General features: G+C 48.6%; 2 protein-coding genes across 3 annotated transcripts; both read right to left on the bottom strand.

The window, feature by feature from the left end:
- Nucleotides 1-46: 46 nt before the first annotated feature.
- Nucleotides 47-20,833, bottom strand: hectd1 (HECT domain containing 1). Its single transcript, XM_044018780.1, is given in 44 exon segments — nt 47-307; nt 399-543; nt 625-775; nt 936-1,029; nt 1,138-1,216; nt 1,528-1,686; nt 2,452-2,936; nt 3,026-3,163; nt 3,243-3,444; nt 4,074-4,201; nt 4,288-4,370; nt 4,442-4,661; nt 4,731-4,785; nt 4,886-5,037; nt 5,187-5,257; nt 5,508-5,746; nt 5,748-5,889; nt 7,510-7,731; nt 8,215-9,195; nt 10,159-10,335; nt 10,422-10,588; nt 10,670-10,780; nt 10,953-11,165; nt 11,379-11,518; nt 11,607-11,741; nt 11,860-11,965; nt 12,178-12,272; nt 12,362-12,508; nt 12,657-12,868; nt 13,080-13,343; nt 13,425-13,647; nt 13,794-13,964; nt 14,719-14,857; nt 15,001-15,175; nt 15,437-15,551; nt 15,665-15,763; nt 15,902-15,978; nt 16,065-16,335; nt 16,418-16,699; nt 16,774-17,001; nt 18,181-18,415; nt 18,509-18,658; nt 18,752-18,849; nt 20,628-20,833. Coding segments are annotated over 42 exon segments (7,806 nt in total). The 5' UTR covers nt 18,649-18,658; nt 18,752-18,849; nt 20,628-20,833; the 3' UTR covers nt 47-169.
- Nucleotides 20,834-22,661: 1,828 nt separating this feature from the next.
- Nucleotides 22,662-24,622, bottom strand: LOC122764835 (HEAT repeat-containing protein 5A-like). Of its 2 annotated transcripts, none has more exons than XM_044018787.1 (5): nt 24,306-24,622; nt 24,077-24,179; nt 23,642-23,795; nt 23,393-23,557; nt 22,662-22,889 (listed from the first exon to the last, which is right to left on the bottom strand). In XM_044018787.1, exons 2-4 carry the CDS (start codon nt 24,111-24,113, stop codon nt 23,410-23,412), a joined length of 339 nt encoding a protein of 112 aa, XP_043874722.1. In that variant the 5' UTR covers nt 24,114-24,179; nt 24,306-24,622; the 3' UTR covers nt 22,662-22,889; nt 23,393-23,409. The 2 variants fall into 2 exon arrangements, with proteins under 2 accessions (XP_043874722.1, XP_043874721.1); XM_044018786.1 differs by having other exon boundaries at nt 23,414-23,557.
- Nucleotides 24,623-25,024: the final 402 nt, after the last annotated feature.

Here is a 25,024-nt window from a genome sequence, read left to right as displayed (position 1 = left end):
CACTCACACACGGAGAAAAAAAAAAAAAAAGCGGAGGTGGTGGATTACACACACACACACACACACACGGAGGAGGGAGGAGACAAGTGGAGGAGGGAGGAAAGGAGACAGTACAACATTTGTTTTTGATTCTTGGTGACTCCTCCTCCTCCTCCTCCTGCGTCAGAGGTCAGTTGAGGTGGAAGCCTTTCTCCATGGTGGCAGCGAGCAGTCTCTCTCTCATGATGTCCTCTGAAGAATACTCCGGAAGCTTCAGGTAATGGACACAGGTGTTCACAGACGGGTAACTGGAGTCTGTGGCGTCCACCTGAGGGGGCGGAGTCAGTCAGTCAGTCACACATTCACATTCACTGCATTCACTGGCTGACTGACGGGTCAGAGTCTCCGCCCACTCTTACCTTCCTGACGATGGTGAGGCGAGGGTGCAGGTTGGCCAGGCCACCGGGGGGCAGCGTGGAGCAGCCGGTGGTGAACTGAAGAAACGCTTTCCTCTCGTCCGACGACATTCCACACAACACTCTGACGAAGCGCAGGAAGCCCGGGCTGAGGGGGAGGGGCAGGGGGCGGAGTCATGAGTCATCTGTGTGTACAGGTGTGTGTGTGTGTGTGTGTGTGTGTGTGTACCTGTCTCTGGTGTAGCCCAGCTTTGGTTCAGTGTAGTTGATGATGTCATCAGCTGTCCAGGAAGGTGATTGGTTCCCACAGAGAATCATCTGGACTTCTTTATGACTGAAGGAACTCAACTTGTCCATCGGAAACACGCGGTTAAATCCCTCTGAGGAGACGAGGACGCGGCAGAGGAGACGAGTGAGTGTATGTATGCGTGTGCACGTGTGAGTGAGTGTGTGTGTGTGTGCGTGCGCACGTGTGAGTGAGTGTGTGAGTGTATGCGTGTGCACGTGTGAGTGAGTGAGTGTGTGGGTGAGTGTGTTTACCTCTGAAGGCCTCCATCTGTTTCTGGATGCCCGTGTGCATACAGAAGTCAAACATCAGCTCCACATACTCCTCCGAGTTCTCCATGGTCACCATCTACACACACACACACACACACACACACACAGAGACACACAGAGACACACACACACGTTAGGAACCATCAGAACTCTCTCTCTCTCTCTCTCTGATGTTTGTTTTTACCTCATCGTCTCCGTTTGGTTTGAGGTCGACTGCAGAGAAACCATGAACCTTTGAAGACGGACAGAACTGGAAATTTAACCTGCAGACAGACAGGGAGAGAGACACAGACAGAGTAAATGGTCTGTATTTATGTCACCTCTCTCGACCACTGATCCACTGTCATTATAAACATGGTGTTAACCTGTATTCTCCTCACTGTCCAATAGGGGGCGAAGCAGGTGTAGCTTTAGGGCGGGGTTATACAGTGACTGACAGCTATTACTGACCAATAAGTGCATGAGGGTAAGTCAGGCTCCGCCCCCTCCCTTCCAAAATGTTACTTCTGTCTTCAGATTTCTTTTATCTGAACTCTGAGACTCCTCCTCTTTGTGTGTGCGTGTGTGCATGTACCCGAGGTCCTCGATGCTGAGTGGAGGTCCAGAACCCAGTGGGTTCCTCAGCATCAGATCCTGCAGCCGTGTGTTCTTCTCGTCCTCAGAGAGAATCTTACTGGACACAATCTGACGTCTCTTCACCACCAGATCCTTCACCTCCTTCAGGAAGCTCGCCCTGCACCACCACAACAACAATAACAACAACAACAACAACACCACAGGTAAACAACGACGGCAACGACACAGGAAAACAATGCGACAAACGACACAGGTAAACAACAGCGACAGCGACAGCGACACGGGTAAACAGCGAATTAAACAGCGGCGTTAAACTAAACAACGGCCGATACAGGTTAAAACAATCACGGTTAAGACACAGGTTAAACGACACACGGAAAACTACACACGGTTAAACCGGCGACACAGGTAAGCCGCGACACAGGTAAACCCGGCGACACGGGTACATGCGACACAAAGACACAGGTTAATACACAGACAACTTAAACACGGCAACACAGAAACACAGTTACACAGCAGGGTAAACAAGACAACAGTTGTTAACACAAATCCACATAAATTCAGCGACACAGGTAAAACAATGACAACACATTTACGGCGGCAGGTAACACAGGTAAACAACGATGACACAGGAAACACAGAAAAGACACGGAAAACACTGGAAAACAAACACAGCGGTGGACGACACAGGTAAACGGTTATGACACAAAACAGGAAAACGACACAGGAAAACGAACAACGACACAGGAAGCGGACGACAGGAAAACAACGACGACAGGTAGACACAGGTAAACACGATGACACAGGAAAAGACACAGGAAAAACAACACAGGTAAACAACAACAACACCACAGGTAAACGACGACGACAACATGACAAGAAGACACAGACAGGGAGCTGAAGACACGGCGTATCATGTGACCTGTGCGGGTTGACCAGCTGGAAGTCGTCCCAGGTGAGGATCCCGTGGTACCAGGCTGGAGGTTTGGGTTTGGGCGGGTCCATGATGAACTCAGACTTGGAGTCCTCGTCAAAGCTGCCCACAGAGAACGTCTCCTGACTCTCCTCCGTCGACGCCTCCGACTGAACCTCGGAAAGCAGCAGGAAAGGCTGGGGGTGGAGCCTGTCGGGGTCGTGACCCTGAGGCGAGCCGCGGCTCTGGTAGAGCAGCTTGCTCATGTTGGACTTGATGTCTCCCATGCAGAGCAGCTTGAAGAAGGGCTGGGACACGGGCAGGTCCACCAGACGGTTGTCCTGGATACACTTGGCCAGGAAGATTCCCAGGAAGTGGAAGAGCTTGGTGATTCGCTCCAGCTCCTCGCTGTCCTGAGGGAACGGCGCCGGGAAAAGACCGCAGGAGCGCTGCACGTAGAACCCGGGAGGCTTCAGGCCGCCGCCCAGGTCCACCTGAGACACACAGGGAGACCGCTATGACCGCCTCCGCATGTAACGTGTGTGTGTGTGCGTGCGTGCGTGCGTGCGTGAGAGACACTCACCTGTCGAGACTCGTCATCAGGAAAGTCGTCGTCACACAACCAGATCCCCAGAGACGTTCTCTGGAACTCTGCTGCCACCAGAGCGTAGAACTCCAGAGTCGGACCAAGACCTGTTCCCTCCTCCCCCTGGAACTCCACCTGACACACACACACACACACACACTATTACACACACACTATTACACACATACATACACATTCAGACACTATCCCTCACCTCGAGTACAGACTTCCTGTCAGCGTGGATCTGCATGACAGACTCCGCCCAGTCCATCATGGCTTCACCTCTGGGGACTTTGACCCTCTCGTGTTTGAGCCGGCCCACTCTGAACTCTCCAGGGTCGTCGCGCCGCACCGTCGTCGACGGTCGAGAGCGCTCCATGGTCGCCTCGCGCCGATTCTGCAACCACACAATCGCCCTGTGTACACACACACACACACACACACACACACAGTAATCTTTTTGCAATAGTTTTCCATGACTTTTCCATGACCTTTCATTGAATTTCCAAGATGTGCAGTGTGTTGCGACACCGCTTTCATTGTCAGCTTCTTAAAACACGTGTGCATACATAACTGCACTTTTTCACCACATGCAAATCTCCTTGCACTCGTCGTTACCTGGAAGAGACAAACTACGTGTTCTGACGACTTGTGACACAAGCACTTCTGTTGTCGCTGCGTTAAGACGCGTTACAGTTGAGATTCATGTGTCTCACTAATGTCACGATGGAAACGTCTGCATTTAGTACGTCCGTGTTCAGCGTCTTTCAGTGGCCAAAGTTTAAAGCTCCCCTTAAAAAGCCACTGGTTGTTGAAACTACACTTTGCTGGCGTTTGTCAGAGCATTCTTCAAACCCACGTGTGGTCACTTGTTTCCACATCACATTATTTTATTTATGTTTTACTATCCATGACTTTTCAAAAACTTTACAGGAAACGTTGTTTTTCATTAACGCCAATATATATATATATCTCCAAAACTTTTCCCGGTTTTTCATGACCGTACGATCCCTGTGTAATGTCCCGTGGGCGGAGTCAGACTCACCTGGACGCTCCGAAGGCGGTGCAGGTGAAGTAAAGCTGCCGCGTCTCAAAGGGAATGAGGAAAGGACACTTGGACGTGAGCTGCTCGCACCAGTCGGGCAGAGCGCCGCTCGCCAGAGCCAGAGGCTCCTGGGAAAAAAACAAACAACCATGACGTCACAGTGACAGATGGAAGCTGCGGGGCGGGGCCGTGCGGGGTCATGTGACTCACTGACCTCGATCTGCTGCAGGATCTTGGTGGTGACCTTCTTACTGGTGAACTCTTCAGGAGAAGCGTTGAACTGCAGATCGTCGACATCTGAACACAAGACGTCAGAACATCACACACTCAAACTATCCCATAATAACTCTGTGTGAGTGTGTTCGTACCCTCCTGCAGCGTGCGTGCGTTGGAGGCGGAGTCTCCTCCGATGATGTAGAGGATGCGCAGCAGCTGCAGCACGTCCTCCACGCCGCACGTGTTCTGGCTGCAGCCCGCCTTCGCCTGTGCCGCCTCCCTGGCCCCGCCCAGGATCTCGCTGCTCTGATTGGCCGAGACCGAAGACGGGCTCAGGCCGCCGGAGCGACAGACACCGAGCTCACAGAAGTCCTGGAGGGCACGGGTCAAAGGTCAGTCATGTTGTCGTGTGAGACTGGTGTGCGTGTGTGAGAGACTCACCATCTTACTGCTCTCCTTCTCCTTCTCTGCGTCCTTCAGCTCCCGGTACATGATCCTGCACGACACACACACACACAGACACACACACACACAGACAGACAGACAGTGAGAACCTCACACGTCACAGCAGCAGTAAACATGGTGGCCCCTCTTACGTGTACGTGGGCTCCCAGATGCGTCGCAGTTTGTCCGTCTTCACGGCTCCACTGCAGGACAGCTGCAGCAGCCGCTGGACGTAGTAGAAGATGGTGGACTTGTAGTTGGACAGAGGAAGCTCCACCTCCCGGGTCGTACCCAGCCCCGCCACCTGCACACACACACACACACACACAGAGAGACAGACAGACAGACAGACAGACAGCCAGACAGCCAGACAGACAGACAGACAGACGTTAACGTGAATCAGATCATGTGGACGGACATTTAGTGGAGAGAGGACAGTGATTGTTGTCGTACCTTCAGGGTGAGAGCGAGGTGAGGAGACGGAGTACATTCCACTTCCTCCTGAACCTCAGAACGTGGCGTTCCTGCAGCAGGAGGTCAGAGGTCAGAGTCACACGACTTGCAGGGTTCGTACAGCTTTTTAAGAGTGAAATTCAAGCACTTTCAAGATAAAACTTTTTTTTTTTTTCAAGGAACTTCCGTCTTGTATGAGTGTTGCTCCCCGTGTTTTCTTTCCTTGCACACGGCCCTCACCTGGCCGTCAAGCATTCTCCAGACTTTCAAGGCTCTGTACGAACCCAGGTGTGTGTGTGTGTGTGTGTGTGTGTGCATCACCTGGAGGCGGGATCTCCAGGTCAGTGGTCTGCTGGACATTGGTTCTTCCTGGTCGTGGGTCAAAGGCGGGGACCAGAGCGGAGAACTGTCTCTTGAGGACAAAGTCGTCATCCCACGTCCTCCTGCGTCCTCCTTTAGTCTCGTACTCTTCCTCCTCCTGAGGAACGACAGAGACCCCGTCATCATCCTCATTGTTTAAAAGACAATAAAAACAAAGATGAATGAATGAAAGCGTGGAGTTGCAGTACCAGGACCTCCTCGTACTCCTGGTCCTCCTGATTGTCGTCTTCGTTCTCATCGTCATCGTCGTCCGGCTCGGGGAGATCCTCCTCGTCGTCCAGCTCGGCCAACAGCGTGTTCGCCCGACAGCTGTCCAGGAAGTCTGCAGGAGGTGTGGACAGAGCACATGAGGAGGAGGAGGAGTCAGCTAATGATGTCACTGTATGTAAATCTGTACATCCCATAATGTCACACAAGCTCTGAGCAAATGTTATAAAGCCAGCATCTGAGTGTGTGTTCATTCATCAGAGCGGAAACGTCTGTCTGTCCAACAGTGAGACAAAGACATGGACGTAGATTTTACTGCATGTGTTACTGTTATATTATATTAGTTTACTTTCTTTCCTTGAAACTGAAGTTAATGAAGCACTCACTCTCACACACCAAAGTCCACAGAGAAAATCAGTGATTTTATCACACACACACACACGCACACTGCTGCCTCCATCACTAACTTCTAATGTCTGATTTCGTCAATTCAGTGTTTGAAATCCATCGTTCAGATCGACCTCAGTGACACAAAGTGACCACACGAGGCAGCAGAGGAGCAGCAGCAAAAATGACTGATTTTCTCTGTGGGCTTTGGTGTGGGAGAGTGAGTGCTTTATGAACTTCAAAAACCCACCATGATCCATTTATCATCATCATCATTAGTAGTATTATTGTTATTATCATTATCACAATTATTATCATTATTATTAATAGTATCAGCATCATCAGTATTATTGTTATTATCATTATTATTAATATCATCATCATTAGTATTATTGTTATTATCATTATCACAATTATTATTATTATTATTATTAGTATCATCATCATCAGTATTATTGTTATTATCATTATCACAATTATTATCATTATTATTATTAGTATCATCATCATCAGTATTATTGTTATTATCATTATTATTAATATCATCACCATCATCATCATTAGTATTATTGTTATTATCATTATCACAATTATTATCATTATTATTAATATCATCATCATCATTATTAGTATTATTGTTATTATCATTATCACTATTATTGTTATTATTATTATTAATATCATCATCATCATCAGTATTATTTTATTATCATTATCACAATTATCATTATTATTAGTATCATCATCATCATCATTATTAGTATTATTGTTATTATCATTATTATTAATATCATCATCATCATTAGTATTATTGTTATTATCATTATCACAATTATTATCATTATTATTAATATCATCATCATCATTATTAGTATTATTGTTATTATCATTATCACAATTATTATCATTATTATTAATATCATCATCATCATCATTATTAGTATTATTTTGTTATTATCATTATCACAATTATTATCATTAATATCATCATCATCATTAGTATTATTGTTATTATCATTATCACAATTATTATCATTATTATTAATATCATCATCATCATTATTAGTATTATTGTTATTATCATTATCACAATTATTATCATTATTATTAATATCATCATCATCATCATTATTAGTATTATTTTGTTATTATCATTATCACAATTATTATCATTAATATCATCATCATCATTAGTATTATTGTTATTATCATTATCACAATTATTAATATCATCATCATTATTAGTATTATTTGTTATTATCATTACTATTATTACAATAATTATCATTATTATTAGTATTACTACATGTTTGACTGTGTGTGTGTGTGTGTGAGTGAGAACACCAACCATAGAGAGAAAACTCCGCCTCCTGGCCAGTGTCACTCTCACTGGACGTGGACGTCAGGCTGGTGGTCAGAGTGTTGCTTAGCAACTGTCCCACTGACAGGCCGGTGGTGGCCGTGGCTACGTTATTGCTGCTGGTTACTATGGAGGTGGACATGGTAACAGTGGAGGTGGTGCCAGTGGTGGTGAGGTTAGGGAAGCTCTGAGCGCCCATGAGAGGAGAGGCTACACACACACACACACACACACACACACACACACACACACACACACACACACACACACACACACACACACACACACACACACACACACACACACACACACAGAGAGAGACAGAAACCAGAGAGAAAGCAGGACAGGAAGCTTGTTACGTTCTGGTCAACTCTTTTCAAAGTAAAAGCACTGTGGCAAAGCTTTTATTGTGACCCATTGACACGACATTTGAGATCTGACTCATCACTTTCATCATCAACCTAAAATACAGCAGTACTACACCAGCACTACTGTTGTGTCGTATTACTGTAGTATTTGGGTGTTACCGTGCAGTATGAGTGCAGTAGTAGCAGTAATAGTACTCACTGGCAGAGCTCATGACGTTCCTGCCCAGCATGTTGGTGTTGTAGTAGTAGTGCAGTATTCTGAAGTCTTATAAAGTGTTCTAAAGTATACAGTAGTAGTAGTAGTAGTAGTAGTATAAGTACTCACTGGCAGAGCTCATGACGTTCCTGCCCAGCGTGTTGGTGTTGTTGTCGCTGCTGCTGCGGCTCAGGTTCATGTTGTTGGTGGCGTTGGTGCGTGACATGTTGGGCGCGCGGCGGACAAACGACTCCATCAGACTGGCCTCGCGTGACGACAGGTTGGGAACGCTGGCGCTGGAGCTCATGGGGGCGCCGGCGGCCAGCAGTGAGCTGACCGACAGCCTGGTGTTGGCCGCCGAGCACAGAGGCCTCTGGGAGGGCGCGTCTTTGCCGGACGACTCCGACACTGAGCTAACGTCGGGGGAGCTGACACTGACCAGACCCATGGAGATGGCCGCCGCCGGGTCAGTGGACGAGTCCTTGTTTCTGGCGTCGTCTCCGGCAGCGGACGTGTCGGCGTTGAGCGTGCCGGAGCTGGACGCGGAGCCCGACAGACCCTCCACTGCGGAAGAAAGCACCACGATTGGCTCCAGCTGATGTCCGTCGCCGGCCCCGCCCCCTATGACTCCTCCCGGCCCCGAGCCCTGGTCCAGCAGCAGACCCTCGGCCCTCCTCTCCAGCCGCAGACCGCCGGTGCCCGGCGGCCCGACGGACGAGCTCAGGCTGATGTCAGAGGAGGAGGCGACGCTGCAGACCGAGCTGCTGCTGCCCTTCCTGCTGGACGAGCTGGCCCCGCCCAGTGACGTGGCCCCGCCCTTGTCGGGACAGTTATTTTTCACCAGGCTGCTCCACAACTGCTGCTGCGACGACAGCGAGGAGGAGGATGACGACGTGGTCGTGGTGGTGGCGCCGCTGGCCGCCGGCGTCACGGAGGGTCCCACCGTGGAGGAGGCGGGGCCTGAAACAGTGGATGAGACAGGTTTGGGTGACGGCGCTGTGGCAGCCGACTCAGGGTCGAACCCTGGAGCAAGCTTGAGGTCAAACTTCCCTTCAGCGCCCATACGGTAAGAGTTAGAGCCGCCAGCATCCCAGGTTACATCAATCCAGCCTGGATGGACAGAGAGATAGGAGGGAGATGGACGGACGGACGTCAGAGACCCGGCAGAGAGAGAGAGAGAGAGAGAGAGACAGAGACAGAGAAGCAGCTTACAGTCAGAGCAGCTCCACACTGGACCAGATCACAGCAAGAGGATGTGTGTGAGAGAAGCTCCTTTAATATTCTCAATCAAACAGGAAGTCTGTAAACCACACACACACACACACACAGAGAGAAAACCAGTGATTTTAGCTGCTGCTCCTCTGCTGCCTCATGTGGTCACTTTGTGACACTGAGGTTAATCTAAAGAAAGGTTTTCAAACACTGAAGAGACTAAATAAAACAAACTTAGTGATGGAGGCAGCCGTGTGTGTGTGTGATGTTAAAATCACTGATTTTCTCTGTGGGCTTTGGTGTGTGTGTGTGTGTGTGTGTGTGTGTGTGTGTGTGTGTGAGAGTGAGTGAGTGAGTGCGTGTGTGGTTTACAGACTTCAGTTTCTTGTTGTTGTTTTCATGTAGAAGGATGTTACAGTCGGAGCGGTGCCACATTTTTAATCCATGCTTCCATGAGAACTTCAAATGTCTGTCTCCATGGAAACCATTCACTCCTTCACTATTGAATGATAGTGATCAGTATACTTTCACATTCGTGCTCATGTGATGTTGAGTTCAGGTGGAACCAAGAAGAAGAAGAAGAAGAAGAAGAAGAAGAAGAAACAACATGACACAGAAAAACACAACAAGATCATCCTGGACTGAGATTAATAAACATGACCATCGACACAGCAGTAGGAGGAGCAAGAGGAGGAGGAGGAGCAGCAAGAGGAGGAGCTGACTGAGGGGAAGTGAGGTGAGTCAGGTTCTGATCTTTGTTCATCTCCACATCACCTGCTGGATCCGAGCTGCTGGTTGTCATGGTAACTACTAACACTGCTCCACACACACACACACACAAGACAGGAAGTGTGAGTGTACCGTTGTGAGCCTCTCCAGTGACCGCGCCCTCGCCCGGCGGGTTTCCGTCTTGGTCTCTCCACTTCCAGTCGATGCCGCGGACGACCCGCGCTCCGGGGACGATGTACTTCATCACCTGAGAGCGGAAGAGGCGCCGCTGACGCCGCAGGTTTGCCTCCGCCTCCTTCACCGCTTTACCTGAGAGAGAGACAGAGAGACGGGTTAGTGTCGTCGTCTGACCCGCTCGCGCTGTCACTGTGGTGACGGCCACGCCCCCTCCTCACCCAGCTGGTCCTCACAGACGGCGGTGACGGTGCCGTACAGCTCCAGTCCAGACAGCGACAGGTAGTGAGTCTGACCGCTGGCGTTCTTCCCCATCTGCTTGACCCGGATGTGTCTCCACCCCTGCTTCTCGTCTTTGGACGGGTCCAGAGGCCACGTGGCCGTCGACCTGTGAAGACACGCCCACACGGTCACAGCAGAACACGGCAGAACACGGCGGAACATGGCGAGTCACAGCTGGTCTTCTTACCCGGGTTCATTGAGGCTGCAGTCGTCAACGTGAGTGTAGAGAGTCGTCCAGTTCTGACCGTCCTTCGACACCTGGAACACCCAGTTCCTGAGCGCCGAGCGTCCGTAACCCCTGGGAGGGAGGGGCCACAGGGTCACAGCCAATCAACACACACACGTCTCAGTCTCAGCGTTTGTTTCATTACCTGGCGTGTCCCAGAGTGTGTTTGTTTCATTACCTGGCGTGTCTCAGTGTGCGTTTATTTTATTACCTGGCGTGTCTCAGTGTGCGTTTGTTTTATTACCTGGCGTGTCTCAGTGTGTACGCTGAGGGAATGACCCAGAGACCGAGATCGACGGCGAACCAGGCGTTCTTGTCATCATTGGTGTGGCAGTTGAGGGCGGAGCTATCTCGACTCAGGATATCCTCCAACCGGCCGTAGGGAAGGTTCCGCCCCTCAGATGATGTCACCACCACCAGGCCATAGGCGGCTGGATTGACCCACTCATACGCCGTCCTGAAAGAAAAAGAAGTGCTATTTTAACTCTGCTGTGGAGATGATGGGGGCGTGTCCTCGTTTTATGACATATGTTATGTGTAAATATTCATTCCTTCTAAAACTTAAAGGAGAAGTGATGTCATTATAAATCCTTTCATAGTTTTTTTTTAAAATCCAAACAGACGCTGGAGAAGCATTACAGAGAGAAGCTGCTGTGGTCCAGGTTCTTACTTGGCGTTGGTTCCGACCCAGTAGACGATGCCGTTCTCGTCAAAGTCGTGCTGGTGTCTGAAGGTGAAGGTCTGACCTTCCCTCAGTTTCCTCACGAAGACAAAGGACGAACGCTCAAAGTCGTACCACTGTTTTGCCACCTAGAGGAGAGAGGAGGAAGTTCACGTTAGAGCTGAGCACAGCGTTTGATGTGTGTGTGTGTCGGTGCGTGTCGGTGCGTGTCCTCACCATCTTCAGCAGGTACTGCTCCAGTGACTCCACGGTGGCGAGCGGCTCCATCTTCAACATGCGCCCTGTGCGGTCGATGAGCGCCGTCTCACCTGGCGCCCGCTCCAGCCGGAACCTCAACCTCCTCGTCAAGATCTGAAGGACGACGAAAACACATGGGAGTCAATGCACGCGGCATGCTGGGGGGGTTGGGGCGGGCGCCACCTGCTGGTTGTCACAGGTCAAACATAAACTCTGGGATCAGGTGACTCACCTGCAGGTTGTAGGAGGAGCCTGGAGTGTCGTACAGGTGCAGAGGGAGACGCTCGATCGACTCCAGGACAGCGATCAGTTTACGGATTAAGGCAACAGCTGGGCGACTACACACACACACACACGATTATTCAATTATTAATCAATTACTAAATGACTTTGATAATCGATGAATCAGTTTGTTTCAAATGTGATTTTTCAGCGTGGGAAAACACGGCACGTTAATAAATGTCAGATCTTTAAATAAAGTGAATCCATTTAGACGCAGTTACATAAACTCTTCACAATCATAATGAGTCAAAGTCTGTGCCGTCGTTACCTTTCGTCGTCTTCGTTCTCACTGAACGCCGCCTTGAACACATTGATCCTCTCCATTAAAGGCTTACAATCGTGTTTCAGGTCCAGATCCACACTCTGCAGGACAAACACATCATCATCATCATCATCTTCATCATCATCATCCTCCTCCTCCTCAGAGACACAGACAGGTGTCATGGACTCACATTGTTGAGGACAGTGAACAGAGCCTGGACCAGGCCACTGCTGCACATCTCATACGGAGAAATGGTGTTTTCATCCTTCAACACCACGATGAGGTTTTCAAGAGCGGTTTTCATCAGGTCCCTCCACGTGTTCTCGCCTTCAACACACTACACACACACACACACACACACACACACACACACACACAACAGTTACTTACATTCACAACTCAACTGATATTCATACTTTTTTGGATCGTGTGTGTGTGTGTGTGTGTGTGTGTGTGTGTGTGTGTGTGTGTGTGTGTGTCAGCACCTGTCTGTTGGTGTGCAGCTCCCAGGCAGACTCCAGCTGTGTGGAGATGTTCCTCAGAGTGACCACCACTCCTCTGGGCATGCTCTCCACAGCTTTGAAGTGGTCGTCATACAGCTCCCTCGCCATGCTCTTCACCTTCTGTTTGGTCTTCTCCAGCTTTGACTTCAGCTTCCTGCCGCGCTTCCCCGTCCAGCCCGTCACAAACTCAGAGCCTACACACACACACAACAGTTTTTTACAGTGCATTTATTTAGTATTTTACAGTGTATTTATATAGTATTTTACAGTGTATTTATATTGTATTTTACAGTGCATTTATGTAGTATTTTACAGTGCATTTATTTAGTATTTTACAGTGTATTTATATTGTATTTTACAGTCACATGGTTCGTCAGTACAGGACGATGAAGAGTCTTGACTCACCCAGAGACGTCTCAGCAGTGAAGGAGTGTTTGGTCCCTCTGTTGGACTCAAAGACAAAGCCGGGCAGGTCTTCCTTCAGGATGGTGGCCTGCTGACCGTCTGAGTTGTGGATGGCGATCTCTCCTTCCTTCAGACAGGCCAGGGACCAGTTCCCCACCGTCAGCTTGGTGGGACCCACGCTGGACAGGATGGGCTGACTGGCCGTCACCGGCTTCACCTGACTCCTCGCTCGCTGCAGCTTCTCCAGGAACTCGCTGCGAGACTCTGTGGGCGGAGCATAAACAACAGATCAGTCGCCGCTAATCAAGACGAGCGGCGGGCGCGTGAGTGACGCGTCCTCCGTACCAGAGCTGTCCGAGCCGCCCTCTGGACTCCCGCTGGAGTACATGGTCGCCAGCTTCCCGTCCAGGATGAAGCGGAACCAGCCGTTGGAGCCGTTAGAGAGCTCGAGGGCGGCAGCGTCCGACCAGATGTAGAGACAGTCCCTGCCTCTGATGATGGACCAGTCCCTCCAGTGGTACGGCTTCCCCTGCTGGATCTCCCTGGCGTCCTCCTGCACCTCCTCCTCCTGCAGGGGCAACAAACACACTTCCTGTTCTGATATGACGATGATGACGACGACGACATTACATTCTCTAAAGTTGTGTTTTTCCGTCCCATTCTGTGACACCTCCTTGAAACGAGATGTCCACACACACACACACACACACACACCTTCTCCGGCTTGGCCTCGTCCTCGTTCTCGTCGTCGGACGCCGGTCCAGCCAGAGTCGACACCTTGTTGATGACTCCCAGTCGAGCGAGCTGGTCCAGAAACACGTCTCCACCTTTGTCCACCAGGTCTCTGATGATCTGCAGAGCCAGGAGGTGACCGTCGTCATCGTCCTGACACACACACACACACACACACAGTGTAACTGTCAGACCGTTTGTCATATCTAGAACATTCTAGAACTATGGTCAGTCAGGGTGTGATTGGCACAGCGCCCCCTGTGGTAGCGTGGTAGATGGATGGAAACAGGAAAGCAGAGAAACAGAGCTTTGCGCTCATATACTTGTTACTACGGTAAAACCTCAGCGTCCAATCACAGGCGAGATTCACGGTCACATGTTTATGACGTCAGCTTCTCAGTGAAAGGTTGAATAACTGACAGTTATCTTGGAAAAAGGACATTTTCTGAAGGAGTTGAAGTCGCTCTAACGTAAACGGGTCCTGCAGCTTCACTCGCCAGGCGTCACTACCGCACGTCTCCTCACGGTGGCGCTGCTCAAATGAATGAAAGAAGAGGGAGTTTACATCCACGACTCAGTCCTGGCTCAGTGACAGAACCTGGTCCCTGCTGGGTTTTTACTTCCTGGTCTGACGAGGCTCAGCTGAGACTAACATGTGATGTCATCAGACTGAAGGTCTCTGATTGGTCAGAGAGTGTCGTCAGTGCGTGACGAGTCATGAGTGCCACGTCAAAGACAACAAAGTAACGACTGTAGATCAACGTTAAAAAGACTTAAACATCCTGAAAACACAGGATGTTGTGATGACTCCGCCCACACAGAGGAGGAGGAGCTATGAAGTCATGTTATCACAGTATCGTTGCATCGTGGTATTATACTGAGTGAGTGAGTGAGTGAGTGAGGGTACCTCATGGTCGAGGACAGTCGCTGTGATCTCCACCAGCACCGTGGGCAGGTTGTGACCCGTCTCACCATCACACACTTCCCTCAGCAGAACCTCACTGCTGTAGTGGACCATCTTCCTGATCAGAGCCAGACTGGCTTTCCTACAACACACAGAGCCACAGGACCATGTTCATTCTTCAGCTGTGTGTGTGTGTGTGTGTGTGTTTTCAGTGTCGCCGCAGGGTCATGGCAGCGTGTCCACACAGTGAGGGCGGTGTAGGTGGTGTGCGTGTGGGTGGTGTACCTAATAGAAGGCAGCATGGTTTGCTGAAAGGTTTGTGCAAAAACAGGCAGCAGTCTCCTCAGGTAGATCGGAGCCATCTCTGGGTCTCCTCGGGGTTCACTGCCCTCCTCTTCCTCTTTGTTCACATCTTTCTTTTTCTTATCGTCGCCTTTGTTCACGGGACACATCCAGTCTCCTGAAACACACGCACACACATACTGACCACTCACTCTGCCACACCAAAGTCCTCAGAGAAAATCAGTTCTAATGTCTTATTTGATCTCTTCGGCGTTAGAATTCCTTTGTTCAGATTGACCTCAGTGACACAAAGTGACCACACGAGGCAGCAGAGGACCAGCAGTGAGATAAAGCTGTGATCAGGTGAGTGTTAGCAAGCAGAAACCAGTGTCTCACACACGTGTCCCTTTAAATGTGACGTTGTGGTGCGTTCACTGACCAGGTGATTGCAGTATGGCCACCACCTCACTGTGTCCTCTCTCCCGAGCTTTGTCCAGAGGAGTCTTTCCGTCCTCGTCCCTCAGGTCAGGGTTGGCTCCATGACGCAGCAGTGTCTACACACACACACACACACACAGCCAATCAGAGCGCAGCATCGCTCCAGGTGACTCAGTGACCTGAAGGGAAAACTCTGACCTCAGATAGTGTGTGTGTGTGTGTGTGTTACCTTGGCAACTTGTGGGCGCCCAAAACAAGCAGCATAGTGCAGGGAGGATGACCTCTGACCTCTGTTGACGTCAGCCCCTCTTTCACAGAGAAACTCCACCTGTAAACAGGTGATAAAAATAATAAAAACTTTCTTTAGTTATTTTGAGTTTGTATTGATTTAACTGAACCAGTGGATTAGCAGCACTAGTTACCATAGCAACACAGTTAACGCGATCACGTCATAGATTGATTTTACCATTTCCTGCGTCCCGAACGCCGAGGCCCAGTTCAGAAGCGTCTGTCCAACGTCGTCCATGAAGTTCACCTCGAACGCTGCGACACAAACAGAAAGACTGACATGAAACGTCATCACAGACACCTGAGGGCTGTGGGCGGAGTCCGAGCGCCACAGGCCGCACCTCCGGTGTCGATGGCGTCGATCAGGGCGTCCGTGTCCTTGCTGCGGATGCAGTCGATGAGCTGCCGGTGCGACCTCTCCCCGGAGCTGTCCAGCCGCCGCAGGCCGGGGATCCGACTCGTGGACCCGGCCGTGGACTTGGGCAGCGCCTTCCTGCCCTCGAACAGCAGAACCAGCAGCAGGTCCACCAGCCTCATGGTGTCCAGCACGCAGCGCTCGTCTCCGCCCAGTGCAGACTCCATGGAGTCGGGCAGCGCCGAGCGCAGCAGGTCCTGAGGCGACGGAGACAGAAAACGCGTTAGAGAATTTCAGAGTTTCAGATTCGCCGTCAGGGCAAAGGAGGCGTCGACCTACGTGTGTGACGAGCGGCGAGCCGCGGCACAGCGTGGACAGCAGGCTGACGATGGTCGACACCTGGTTGCTCAGCTTGGAGTCGTTGGCTGAAGGGGTGGCGCCTGTCGAGGTCCGGCCCGGCTTACAGGAAGAGGCGGGGCCTGACACAGTGCCGCCAGCAGCGGCCATGCGAGACAGCAGCTCCTCTGTCAGGCCGTGTTTGGCTAAAGGGGCGGGGTCAACACCGCGGCGTGTGAACCTGTCAGCCAGAGAGGCGAAGCAGCGCAGCGCGCCGTCCGAGACCTGGACAAAGGTCAAAGGTTAGGACACACACGAGCGCCGGGGTCGCAGAGCGGTCCCAGTGTCTCCGTGGTTACCTGATGGTCTTCATGTTTGAGGAGGCTGGACAGAGACTCCACGCACGTCTCCAGAGACGAGTCCTGAGGCTCCATCTTACTGCAGAGGCGGGACACCACGGCCATGGCCGAGTGCAGCGTGTCTTTGTGGACGAGGTGGCCGCTGTCTCTGATGAAGCTCAGGACGCAGTTCAGACCTCCGGCCTCAAACACGGCGCCGGACTCCCGGGTACAGATCAACTCCAGGACCTGGACCGACACAAAGACTCAACTCAAATTTATTTATATTTACAAAATACACAAACATTCACAAACACCAACACACAAAACAAACAAACATTTACAAACAACACATAAAACAAACAAACAATCATTTACAAACAACAACACACAAAAACAAACATTTACAAACAACACATAAAACAAACAAACAATCATTTACAAACAACAACACACACTAAATAAACAACAACAACAACACAAAACAAACATTTACAAAGAAGACAAATGGGGTGTGTTTCAGAAAGCAGGTTCAACAAACTCTGAGTTTTGGGTTTCAGAACAGCTGATCAGCATCAGTTCAGTTCACTGTGAGTTAAGCGTGTGTGCGCTGGGAATAACAAAAGTCATCATCAATGGAGCTCTGACACTACGATTCACCATGGCAACAGGTAAACAAAGAGCACAGCCTCCATTTTAATCCAGTTGAGCAGAAATATGAACACATGATAATGACCATGACACATTTAGTCAATAAATGAACAGCATTACATTTTATTTATATTTACTTTTTATAACGATGATAAAACGCTGCAGTCCTAACATTATGTTACATTTGATATTTATTCAGCTGTAACGTGACGAGACACAAACTGAAGATGAGAATATGGATCAAACATAGTTGATTTATGGACCAATCGTTATTATGAAAGGGTTTCTTTTATGTTTCCACGTGTAAATATAAACACAGTCACTTCTAAACTCCAGTGAACTTAAAGTGTTCAGCTACAATCTCCATCATGATCAGTGACATCGATGACATGACGTCATGGTGGCACATGCGAGTGTCCATCCCCCTTACTAACTCAGAGTTTTCACTAAACCTGCTTTCTGAAACGGGACCCAGCTCGACCTGAGTGAAACTCCACAGTCTGGGAACATGTGAAGAGGTTCAGCGGCAGCGTGACGCGGCAGCGGAGAGGTTCGGCGTGATCGCGTCAGCGAAGACGTTCGGCGTGATCGCGCGACGCGACAGCGAAGAGGTTCAGCGTGATCGCGCGTCAGCGAAGAGGTTCAGCGTGATCGCGCGGCGCGTCAGCGAAGAGGTTCAGCGTGATCACGCGTCAGCGAAGAGGTTCAGCGTGATCGCGCGGCGCGTCAGCGAAGAGGTTCAGCGTGATCGCGCGGCGCGTCAGTGATGTCACTCACCTTCACACACTGCTCGGCCAGGTCTCTGCTCGTCCTGTTGTTGAGCTCCACCACCACCAGGCGGTTACACAGCGCCTTGATGGCGCCGTCCACGCCCACGATGCGGCGCGTGCACTCGGCCGACACGTCCAGGTAGTAGGTGATGGCCCGCGCCGTCACCTCCAGCACGTTATCTGGAGCGCTCTCGTCCAGGAAGATCTTACAGAGCGCGGGGAGGAAGGTGCGAGGAGGACAGCTGGAAGGAAAGCAGAGAGGAATCAGCGACCTGTGACCTGTGACCCGTGACCTCCCCGAGGCCTCGTAAAAGAAACCTCCGTGAAGAACTCACGTCTCAAAGCAGCGGTCCACGTTGTCAGACATGAGCAGCAGCATGCAGAGCTGCTCCAGAGCGATGAGCTGCATGTCGCGCTCATCGCCCTGACCCATCTGCAGCCACTCCAGCAGAGTGTCCGGGTCCACGTCCGCCATGACGGCTCACCTGACGACGACAACAGTCAGCTAACAGCACTGTGAGCGCCCCCTGCTGCACAAACACTGCAGGTGTGTGTGTGTGTGTGTGTGTGTTACTCACCTGGCTCAGTGCCCAATCAGTGCTCACAGTTCTGCTGCTGTTTGGAACTCATCCAACCAACCGGACAGAGGGAGAGAGGACACACGGACACTGTTCACCTGGAAACACACCAGTGACATCACTCATTCTCTCATTCAGATCAATGGTTTTAAAGCTTCACGTTAGAAAAAGGTCAAAACAGCGTCGGCCATGTTTCCATCGTTCTGCAACAGTGCAGTGCATGATGGGATGTTAGTGTCAAATTAGCCTCTGAAGCTTTTTCAGTCAAACTGTGTGAGAGTGAATGGCTGTTTGTCTCTGCGATGGCATCTGTCCAGGGTGTGACTCCGCCCATCGCTCCTCCCCTGACCCTCATGTGGAGGATAAAGCCTTTGGCTGCACAATGAATCTAATTTAAGAAGCTGAAAAATCAAAAGAAACTAAACATTTTCTAGTTTCTGACATTTTTCAGCTTCTTAAACGTCAATATTTTCGACTTTATTTTCTCCACAAAACAAAGAAAAACAATTAAAAGTGAATCATTTTCTGAAGCGATCATATCAGCGACAGTGATCGTGATCAATAATATGAATAAACGACTCGGCGCTCGTACAGTCCAGCGACTTGTTGTGGTAAAAGTCGTCTTTAACCATTTCAAGCATCAGCTGATCTCCCAGAATCCTCCTGTGACAAAGTTCGTGTCTCATGGTAACAATCGTAGTCACCTTAAACAACAAGCTAATCAGACCACACCACAGAACATGACTCAGGGAAAATAAAAACTGCTGACGTCAACATTCAGAGAGTTGGTCTAAAGGTCCATTGCGTGACATTTAGGAGGATTTAAAATCACTAATATGTAAATAACAACATGATCATGTTAACTAGTCAGACGTGATGATTACTACCGGCAGCAGGGTGGGAGTCAGTATCGGTCAGTATCACTGGATCGGATATCGGACATGCAACCGTTAAACCTGCGACGTAGCGCACGCTTCACTCTGCACAGACTGTGAAACTGTTAATAGAACGCAGCAAAAGCATTTTAGCTGAGTCACGTTTGGGCTGAGAGAACAAAATCTGTGACACAGATGGAGAATTGTGCCTTTGAAATGACTCAGCAAAACATGTGTCGTTCATAAACGCTCTAAAACGACTTATCGGACTGACATCGGTGTTGGTCCACGCGCGGGTTTGTGATATCGTTGACAGGTGAAGGCCACCACAGCGCCACCATGGGAACAATGAGAAGCTGCAATCTGCACGCTCACCTTTAGATGTCACTCATTTTTAAACAGTGCACCTTTAAAAAGAGGGCTCTGCCCTCTAGTGGCGAGGCAACACTCTTCATCACCTGCCTGATGAAAAATAACAAAGCATATCTGTAAATATCGCTGTTTAATGAGCGATGTCGGTAGCGATTAAAGCGGACGGTACAAGCGCAGCTCGTCAGTCCCGTGAAAAAAGCGTTTACTCTGGTGAAATATCCCGGAGAAAACACGACGTTTCCAGACAAACCTGTTTATTTTTCTTTAACCTGTGAAATCAGAGGCTACGAAGCCGCACAGCGAGCGCGAGCTAGCCGTTAGCATCACGCTAGCTCATCCTGAGGCAAGCTGCTAAAACAACATTATTTCACAAACCAGCGCCACCTGTCGACTTTCAACAGCCCCCGTTTATGAATTATACCCAAAAGAACGGCCACGTCAAGAGCTCTCTGTGTTTTAAATGTGTCCTGAAGCTCCACACAGAGAGCTAAGTATGTCTGCGGCCTCGGACTAAAAGCGCGAGCCGCGGGACTAGAGTTCCGGGAGAGCCGAGAGGCCGCAGCGGGGCCGCGGACACTCACCACGAGAGGGGTCGGTTCCCGGGCTCCGGGTCGGGACGAGTCACTCACCGTTTTTTTATTGTTTGTCTCAGCGGCGGAACGGAGAGTGATGTTCCGGCTACAAGTGGAAGTTTAAGCGCAGTGTGTGTCGCCGATGTCGGGTCTTAAATCAAGGTGTTTCCATGTCTCGTAAGCGGCGTAGAAGAGGCAGCAGCGGCCGCTGATGAGGCGCTGATGACCGGAGGAGCCCACTGAAATGGAGAGCCGAGCCTGGTGCGTTCAAGTCCTCACAGCGGGCTCGGACAAACCAAACACGTCGAAGTTGGAAAACTATAGACTATGTTGTTTCATTGATTGTCCACATTTGTAAAACTGACAACAACAGCATATTAATGACACGGTTTGTGTTTAAGTGAAAATGTTTATTTTAAATCAAATAAAATCCTGCGCATGTTTTCAGAGTCAATTCCTTTCGTCTTTCCTTCCACGTTTAGTTGACTCATGTATAAACATCATTGTTTATGTGTGTGAATGTAGAATATGTCCATTGGTTTATTATTCTTGTCTTTCTACGTTTGTTCATATTGTTTTATACTTTGACCTACAATTTGTATTGTCTGTCCACTGCTGTCAGCAAACTTTTTAATGAGGAGATGACATTTCTATGATGGTGCTCGTGATAAAACAAGTCTCTCTCCGTGCTCACGTTTAAATGACAAAACAGCACAACAACTACATTTTAAACTACGATCGTTTAATCATTTTTATTTGATTGTCTATATGTAAAATGTTTTACACCAATGAGGAATATCAGTTCATGAGTCAAAGGTCACCCAACATGAGTCAGTATTTATTTACCTGAGCTGTGGACAAACAAACTGCAGTGTCATGAAAACACGTCGCAGCATGATTTCATTAATATGATGCACGTGGAGAGTCAGAGAACCGTGTGTGACGTGATTCATTCACGCTCGGTCAGTGTCGGTGATTTCATTTCCCACGGTCCATGAAGGCAGCACCAGGGGCAGCGTCAGGTTTAAAAACATGGAGGTCAGCTGTGAAGCCACGTGATCTGACGTCAGCGTCTTGATGATGAAAGGACACTTTCTTTTAACTCACGTTTTATATACATATATGCATATATATATATATATATATATATATATATATAGTATATATATATATATATATATATATATACATATACATACATACACACACACACACACACACACACACACACACGTATGTACGTATATATATATATATATGTGTGTATATACACATACATGAGTTTATCGACATATGTAGACCATCATCACTTCTTTTGTCCATGCAGTTTTCATAATAATCGTAAGCAGTGCTCTTTATAGTGCTTGTAAATGTCAAGTTTTAGAAGGAAACTTAACATTTAACAGAGTACTTTATATTTTGTTGTGTCTCATTAGTGTTAAGTCTCTTGTTGTGTCTTATTTGAGTGCCTTTCGTCATCTATTTAAATGTCAAGTCCTTCGTTATTTCTGTTATTTTTGCTATTTTACTGTGTACCTTAAGCCGGGAGTCTCTGCAAAAATTTCATTATGTCCTCATAATGACAATAAAAACTTCTTCAATTCTTGAGTAAGATGGTGACAGAAACCACTCACCCTCTCACACCAAACCTCAGAGGAAATCAGTGATTTTAACATCACACACACAGTTGTTGATCCACTGCTGCCTCCATCACTGGGGTGGAGTGGCTCAGTGGTTAAGACCCTACCTTGTGTACCAAAGACATCATGGTCGCAAGTTCGATTCCACCCCTGGCTAATTGTACTTGATTCCATTGTAAGTCGCTTTGGATAAAAGCGTCTGCTAAATGACATGTAATCACTAAGTTCTAATGTCTCATTTTATAAATTGGGCATTTGAAAATCTTTGCTCAGATTAACTTCAGTGACACAAAGTGACCACACGAGGCAGCAGAGGACCAGCAGCTCCTGTGTCCCTGCAGCTAAAATCACTGATTTTCTCTATGGGGTTTGGCGTGGTTTACAGATGTCTGTGTAACAGTGAGATAAAGATGTGAACATGTGACATAGATATGGAAGACTTAAAGTGACGTAGTGTGTTATTTATTTTATTACACCTGTCATTGATCACAGTGTGAGGAACAGAACAGGTCAGAAGATGATGAGAGTTTTTTATAAACCAGCGTTAACTACAGTGGAGACTTGTCCATGGTGCAGTGGCTGTGAACGTCTGGGACACGTGTCCCGTCTGTCCTTTCTGTCCACACAGAGAAAGTTAACTTCTCCGTTTCATGAGACTTCTTCTCACATCGTCTTCATTCTGGGATGCAAGTGCGACAGGAGAAACAGAGTGCACCGTCAACACAGGCAAACATGTGGATTCACAGTCAGTTTATGCACGATTGTTTCCTTTCATGTGGAGTTTTGAAGAGAGTTCAGTTCGTCTTTCATTTTTCTGGGTTTCCATGTGGACAAAGTGTGAAGGACAAATATATTTGTGTATATTTCCCTTTTTATGAGCAAATAAAGAGACTAAAAATCTAACCATGTCTGTCTGTGATATTTCTGCTCAGTTGTGATGCATTCACGGATGCTCGTAAAATCCACTCCCTCACAGTATTTGCGCACACGTAGTCTCGTCTCTAATATTTGGCTTTCTTCAGACATTGATGTCCAGCCACACACACACAAGCCCCTCCCCTCTTTACTGATTTATTCTGTCGTCTAAATGTAGAAAAGAATAAATCCGTTAATGACAAAAGAAAAAAAAAAGGAAGAGCCGTTTGTCCCAGGAGACGGTGGACATGTGGTCAGTGGACTCACAGGAAGTTGGTCTGGACTCACAGGAAGTTGGTCTTGAGTGTGATGCTAGGGGACGCCTTGGCCGCAGGGTTAGCACTGTTGGCTTTAGCGTTCACACACTCCTGGTTTCCTCTGACGGCCGCTTCAAGACGAGACTTGAGGTGAGGAGACGACCTGATGAGAGACCTGAGGGCGGGGAAACACATCAGCCACGCCCCTTTTAACTCGGTGTTTATTCACTTATCCAGGACGGACGTTTGTCGATCGTACCTGAAGACGGTGGAATGCTGGGGGCCGAGCCGCATTAGGTCCTTGAGCGCCGCCTCATGGAGGGAGCGGGAAGAAGCGGGGGCGGAGCCAAGAGTGTTTTCATCCAGCAGGAAGGAAATGAGGAGCGGGAGTAAGATGGCCACCAGCTGAGGACCTGAGGGTCAGACGACGCAGCAACTAATCAACGCTTTGCTAACACCTCCTGCACTTCACGGTTACCAGAATAACACTAGTATTAGCACCAAGTCAGTAGGTAGCTTAGCATTACCCAGGACAATAGTTAGCAACTACTGAGTAGCTGGCTTAAAATGATGAGGAAATTAGAGTAGTTAGCTTAGCACTAGTCTTGACTCTGTTACTTCCTGTTTACACCTGAGGACAGGGTGAGTTCATGGTCGTGGGCGGAGCCTGAGCTCCTCTCTCTCTGTCACTCACGCTGTGATTCGTCCGCAGCCTGGACTAGAGCCTCCATGGCCCGCACTCCGTCCAGAACCTCCTGCAGCTCCTGAGGAGTCTGAGGACGAGTCCGCTCCACGTCCTGTGAACACATGAACCAGAGAGACATGAACACATGAAATGGTCTTCATGTCAAATGCGTTTGTCCTTGTGCTTTCGCTCAGTGTGTGTGCGTGTGTGTGTCAGCAGCAGAGGGCGCTCACAGTACCTGGAGGAATCGCAGGAGCGCTGGACCGAGGCTCTGGATGAACGGGACGGCGATGGTGGGCGGAGCCTGGAACAGTGAGGTGAGCAGCTGGAAACAGTGACTCACCTCCTGAAGGAGGCAACAACAAACACAAGCAATAACTTTGACTTCTGACACTAACGCTTAAAGTCCTGAGAAGTTGACAATACGATTTAATCACAAGATTCAAGTCACAATACGATATTATCACGAGATTCAAGTCACGATACTTAAGCCACAATACGTTATTATCACGATATTCAAGACACAATATTCAAGTCACAATACGATATTGTCACAATATTATCACAAGATTCAGGTCACGATATTTATGTCACAATAAGATATTATCACGATATTCAAGTCACGATATTTATGTCACAATACGATATTATCACGATGATATTCAAGTATACGATATTTAAGGCACAATACGATATTATCATTCAGGTCACATATCAGGTCACGATATTTTGAAGTCACAATACGATATTATCACAATATTCAGGTCACGATATTTATGTCACAATAAGATATTATCACGATATTCAAGTCACGATATTTATGTCACAATACGATATTATCACGATATTCAAGTCACGATATTTATGTCACAATACGATATTATCATGATATTCAAGTAAAGATATTTAAGTCACAATACGATATTATCACGAGATTCAAGTCACGATACTTAAGCC

Source organism: Solea senegalensis, unplaced genomic scaffold (genome assembly GCF_019176455.1).
Source record: "Solea senegalensis isolate Sse05_10M unplaced genomic scaffold, IFAPA_SoseM_1 scf7180000017706, whole genome shotgun sequence".
Taxonomy (NCBI): Eukaryota; Metazoa; Chordata; class Actinopteri; order Pleuronectiformes; family Soleidae; genus Solea; species Solea senegalensis.
This window is presented reverse-complemented; position numbering and strand designations above follow the sequence as displayed.